The sequence below is a fragment of the Charadrius vociferus genome, unplaced genomic scaffold (genome assembly GCF_000708025.1).
Source record: "Charadrius vociferus isolate BGI_N301 unplaced genomic scaffold, ASM70802v2 scaffold90, whole genome shotgun sequence".
Classification (NCBI taxonomy): Eukaryota; Metazoa; Chordata; class Aves; order Charadriiformes; family Charadriidae; genus Charadrius; species Charadrius vociferus.
In genome coordinates this window covers 11363578-11370084 of record NW_009647222.1, presented here as the reverse complement: position 1 = coordinate 11370084, position 6507 = coordinate 11363578, and the positions used below count along the sequence as shown (strand labels likewise).

The 6507-nt window shown below is 40.0% G+C and overlaps 1 protein-coding gene across 1 annotated transcript in view; it reads right to left on the bottom strand.

The window, feature by feature from the left end:
* Positions 1 to 6507, bottom strand: part of ATXN10 (ataxin 10) — a 104695-nt gene that overhangs the window by 59144 nt on the left and 39044 nt on the right. The window contains exon 5 of the mRNA XM_009879720.1: positions 5766 to 5846. Coding sequence (XP_009878022.1) covers positions 5766 to 5846 — 81 coding nt within the window. The remainder of the gene's footprint in view (positions 1 to 5765; positions 5847 to 6507) is intronic.

Sequence of the window (6507 nt, the reverse complement as noted above, 5' to 3'; positions counted from 1 at the left end):
AGTGGACTCCAGACAGAAGGCTGTCAAACACTGGTAACGTCTCTCACAGGCTTCACTTACGTATGTGACAGAGCACCAACACAGAACCGCAGTTCTGCTTTGTTCTGCAGGTTACAGCTGGGTACCACACACTTGCCCATCTACAAATTGCCAGAGTCCTGTTACACAACATCCCTAACTGAACGCAGGCTTTCAGATTTGGCATCCTATACAAAAATCAAATGCACAGACGTGTCATTCATCCTAAGACAGGGCTAGATTTCACATGACACTTTTTACAAAGCTTAGAGCCTTTCAAGCATACACTCAGCTAAGAAAACAGGCTGCTCACAGACTTTGTCATTACAGGAATTATTCCAATAAATTATTATCTCCTGTGTAACAGAATTCCAGTCAGCTGGTGTTGCACCAATCATCCAAATAATACACATTTAAAAGTGACAAGCAATACTTCTGTAAAGAAATTGGAGGCTCACCACATACTTCTATAAACTGTATTACTGAGATTAAATTGTTGCCAATAGGGAAGTTTATTGCATTACTCTTCCTCTTGCAACGTCATCGGGTGCCTTTTAGACAACCATAATCCTTCCAGAGAAATAGGAGCAACATTAAAACACCACCTGTAAATAATTTCTTTTAAGATTTTCTGTTCTCTTTAGGCATTCATGTCAAAACTATTTTCCTGAGTTTTCTTCCAGGCACAGTGATTCAGTACATGCCCATCTTTCCCCTGAATTTCAAGCAAGCCTCGCCATTCAGCCAACAATTTCCTGAGAGCAACGCTTTTTGTTCTGGTGCAAGTTTCCTTACATTCCTTTCTTCTATTGCTTCTCTCAGTTTTCTTCCAAGATTCACATGAATTTTTCCAAGTTAGTTCCCCTACACAATGCAATATGCTCATTTCTTTTAAACGACCTCACAACTGTTTAGCCATTCAGATGACAGAGTTTGTTCCTACTAGTTTGCCTACAGCTAAGTACAAAAGTTACAACAACTCTTAGTAGCAGTTTTAGCACCTCATAATGAATTTTTGTAACACTCAGTTCAATATCTAAAATATAATTTTGTATATTATATTTATGATTGTATTTCTATTTGGAAATGATCATGCTGTAAGCATCATCTTCCTTTTCTTGAGGCCTCACTTCGGAAAGCTTGTTGTCAATCTCTTGCCCTTTTTTCCCCTAGCCAAATTTAAACCAGTTCTTCCTGAAACCAACCAAACTGGCAAGAACTTAGAACAACTACTCTAAAGAATTTGCAGTCATCAGTAAAACATATTGCTGTCTCCCATAGTCTGCAAATAAACCACAGCATTAAAGTGCAATTTAAATCTGGAAGCTCATTATTACAAAATAAAGTGAAGTCCTGCTAAGGACTCAACTTTATTATTGCCAAACAATTTTTGTATCAAGTGTGTTTCGTTTATAACCTCTTAGCAAGTGCCAGACACTCGGGACATTCTTTCTCTGACACTGGGACTTCTCTTTCCTGAAACACTTCACTGACAGCAAGGATTCTATGAGACAAATTAGGTCCTTCCTCTAAATTTTCACTTTCATCTTCAAACAATACTTGTAAGCATCCTATTAAATGAAAATTGATAAGTTTGTGAAGGACTATCATCCAACGCTACCTTCAGCTATTCTGCGTCTGTGAGCATTACCAAGAACATAAACCCACCACAACGCTGACATTAGCAGCCCTGTAGCTGAACATAAGCGAGAAGCGGTGCCACTTACACTACTCGAGTGCCCATTTCCCGGCTGGTAATGCAATCAATGGCTACATCATTCACTGAGAACACTTCATATGAAATAACACTAAAATCAAAACTAAAGATGCAAGTAGTTGAGCATCTTAAAAATACCAGCAGCTATTCAGTTGCATTTTTGTTGCTGTTAATTAAAGCAAGAGGGATCTGGACAGGCTGAATCAATGGCTTGAGGCCAATGGTAGGAGGTTCAACACAGCCAAGTGCTCAGTCCTGCACTTGGGTCACAACAACCCCCTGTAACGCTACAGGCCTGGGGAAGAATGGCTGGAAAGCTGCCTAGCAGAAGAGGACCTGGTCAACAGCCAGCTGAATACGAGCCAGCAGTGTGGCCAAGGCGGCCAACAACATCCTGGCCTGTATCAGGAACAGTGTGGCCAGCAGGACTAGGGAAGTGATTGTCCTGCTGTGGTGTGGCCTTACCAGTGCCGAGTACAAATACTATGTTCAGTTTTGGGCCCCTCGCTACAAGAAAGACATTGAGGTGCTGGAGTGTGTCCAGAGAAGGGCAACGAAGCTGGTGAGGGGTCTGGAGAACAGGTCTTATGAGGAGCGGCTGAGGGAACTGAGGTTGTTTAGTCTGGAGAAAATGAGGCTGAGGGGAGACCTCATCGCTCTCTACCTGAAAGGAAGTTGCAGCGAGGTGGAGGTCAGTCTCTTCTCACAAGTAACAAGCGACAGGACAAGAGGAAATGGCCTCAAGTTATGCCAAGGGAGGTTTGGTTTGGATATCAGGTGTTGTGGTTTGGTCTCAGCCAGCAACAAAGAACGAGGCAGCTGCTCACTCAACTCCCACAGCCACGGGAAAAATCGGCAGAAAAAGGCAAAACTCATGGGTTGAGATAGTGCAGTTTAACAGAACAGCAAAAAGGAAGAGAGGAAAAAAAAAAAACCAACAGTAACACCAATAAAGAGATATAAAGACGTGATTAGAGTACCGCCATGCACCGACCGGACCCAGACCACTGCAGCCCACCCCCGAGTGGCGACTGCTCTCCCCTCCCCAGCTAACTCGTCTTATAGCCCAGGCACGGGTCACGTGGGATGGAATACCTGCCCCCTGCCGGCTCCTTGGGGAAATTAACCCCATCCCTGCCAGAACCAGGACATCAGGAAAAATTTCCCCACCGAAAGGGTTATCTAACATTGGAACAGGCTGCCCAGGGGAGGGGGGGGAACACCAAAGTGGTGGAATCACCATCCCTGGCAGTATTTAAAAGATGGGTAGACGTGGTGCTTAGGATCATGGTTTAGTGGTGGTTTTGGTAGTGCTAAGTTAATAGTTGGACTTGATGATCTTAAAGGTCCCTTCCAACCTAGACAATTCTATGACTCTGTGTCTTAAAAGGTACAACACAGATGTACTCATTTTGAAGATTTTACAATGTAATTAAGACTATCAAGGCATTAACTTACATTGTCCATGCTGAAGGCTAACTTGGATTCAAGCATAGCAGGCTTTTTCTAAATACTTCTGTCAAATACTTGAACACACGTGCAGGGAAATCTCAAATCTGGCAAAGAATTCAAGAATCTACAATCTTTTGGCTCAATACTGTGGCCATATGTTTCTGCAATAATCACTTACAGAGAAACAGCAGGCATTGTCACATCATCATACACTTTTCAAAGCCAGAATATCATTACAAAAGCTGATCATGTTATCAAAATATTAATTTCAGGCCATTTGCAAACTTCAGACATTCAACATCAATGTGCTTAAATTTGTTCGGAAATGAAAGAGAAAGTTGTCCAGAAGTCAGAAATTTGTCTTCTAATTGAAAATTTAGATTCCAGATCCACTTCTACAACAAGAACTGTTTCATGGCACGCACTATGGCTACTGTATCACACAAGCACTAGATTTCAATTACAGGAAATATTTCGAATAGTGCGAATACTGTGAATAGTGCAAATAACTGCGGTTATGCAATTGCATACACTTTGGTTATCTAAGGCAACTGCCAACTTTAAGAGTCACCACTAACCTATGTATTTGCAAACTTTCTCAGCATAGTTAATTTTGTTTCAGTAAATACATTTTAAAGTAAGTGTATTTAATGTGCATGATAGAGCATACTGTAACTGAGAGTTACCATATATTCATGAGCTGACGCTGCTCTCCCCAGACGCCTCAATACCACATCTGTCCTTTCTTCATTTATGTGTCTTAGTCAGCCTTATTGGACACCCAATGCGGCAACTCTTGCGGTGAAGGCTCCTTGTCTTGTTTTGAAACAATGAATACCCTGTGCTTTGGTTTATACAGTTACTTTTTTCTCCAGTTAATGACAGTCAAAATGGTTTTATCTGAATTGGATTTGTTTCTTCATATATCTCAAAAGAATGCATTCTTAAATACGCTAACATTACATAGGAAGATGCCATGGCAGGGTTTTCTTCTATAGCTCAGATGCAAAAGCACTATTTCTACACCACTTACTTCCATATGCTTGACAGTAAATGAAGCAGTATCAAATTCATAATAAACTGTACTGTGATTATGTTTTTGAAAAACTTAATTGAGTTAACTTGATTTTCAGAACTCTCGGGATTGATAATAAATTCAGTGAATACGCTGTGACTAGCCATCCTGCATATGATCATCCATATGATGCCTACACCAAAAGCCCTCAGTCAAGGCAGCCAATCAGTCTGTAGCACGGTGCGTGCAACAAACCCAGCTGAGAACTTTCTAGAAACTAAATTACATCGATTTCTTTAAGTACAACTGAACACCCTAACCCAGTCCTGGCTGTCCTCAAGGAGATTATGAAAATATACAAACAAACTGCCATTCATGACATCCCTCAAAAGAATTAAATCTAGCTCATTCACCTAAATTAGTCTTTCCTGCTAACTGGTTAAGAAGCCCCTACCTCCAGGCACAGTAAGCACACAGCATGTTTTCATTCTCATTTGGTCAGCCTGAATACAGGATGAAGATAGTATTTCCCTCCTTATCATTCCCATCCCTTGTTTTCCATCCCGTACCTATACGTTCCTGATATTTTATCTATGGTTCTAACTAACACACACTCTTCTTTGCCTGCCATCCCTTTTGTTTCTTTATAATCTCTGATCAGCATTTGCACCCCTATTTGTAATAACACTGCGGCTTTAGTCACCAGCTAAAAACAGAGGGGGAAAAAAACGTTAAGGGACTGCTTTGTTTGTCGCTGTCTTTCACCAACAAAAAATACAGGGGGAATTTGCAGTTTCCCTGGGCAAGTGGGGAACAAAGTAGCCATGTTGAATATATAAACAAGATCACAAGATCTTCAAGAAGTTGGAGAAGCTGCAGAATTATAGTACAGGATTTCCCGAAGTTGATTATTCTAACAAAATAACTTTTTATCTTCCCCAATTTTCTATTAAAGCAAATGTAAATCAGCATTTTCCCTATTTCCATCAATTTAACATACATTTACTCAAATGCCTGAAGAAAAAACAGCTGGTTTCTTTGAAGCTGAAGGTTTGTTGAAGCATTTTATATTTTCAATAGTTGAAGTACTAAAAGATAAAGTAATCATGGGCTATCTGCACATCTATGTTTTTTAGGTTCTGCTAACTATTATCAGAGACACCTCCAAGTTTAGTAAAGGCTTCCTTTTAATTTCTTGTAATTACAACAGGAGTATGAACAGCTGAGGACATTTCAAATACAGCTGTAAAACACTGCAGGGTGTGGTGCTCTTATGAAATCAAGACACAGGCCTGAAATCTTGTCTTTTTTTTTTTTTTTTTTTTTAAAGTATTTCTTTACAAAGTAATGGCGCCAACCTGGATTCTGCAACCCTACATAAATCACTGCCAGTTGTGGCTAAGCTGTAATGTTAACCAACCAATTTAAAACCATTACTGACATAGAAACATGTATTTAGAGATTTTGTGCCAACTATGAAACCACACAGTTTTTCAATCATGTGAACAGGATACTCTATATGGAATGCTAAATACTAAAAGCCACATTGGTTTTTGGGGTTACCTTTCTTGATTGCTCAGTTTGGCATAGAGGGCTTTTACCAACTCTGGACATTTCAGCAAATGGTCTGTAACAATCAGGAACCTAAAGGAAAAAAAAAGTGTTACTGGTGCTACAAAAACAGCATCTACTTTTACTCCAAATGGTGCTGGTAATTTTCACTTGTAGATGGTTGTGTGACATATTTCTGGCCCTATTTGCTAATTGATACAAATTGTCACAAAATCATTGTGCGTTGCTCTGCAGTATTTTTCCTAATGCAGTAATGGCCATTTCCCATCAATTCAGCACACTTTTACTCAAATGCTTGAAGGAAAGTCATTAGAGTCTTTTGCCAGTTATATAAAAGGCACACCACAATTCAAATAATAAAACACTCATCCAACTGTTTACTCACCTCAGCAAAAAGCCAAAGTTCAAGCTTGAAAACTATTATGCTACTCATCACGACACTGTTTGTAAGGCCACCAAACAGTCAAAAAAGTGCCCAAATGATTTCACTTTAAAAAAAAAATAATCTAACAAAGCATCAAAGCAAATGGAAACTTCTTTGTCAGATGCAAGGCAGCAAAATACTGTTATCAACTTCCAAAAAATACCCTCCTTGTGTAATAGGAACCTAAGCTGATAACCAAATCTAACTCCTTGCACTACGGGGCAGGTAGGTGTGGTCAGTCTAGCCTTGTGCTAATGCCAGTATTTACACTGATCGTTTTCCCAAGCACCATTCACAGCAGTCAATACC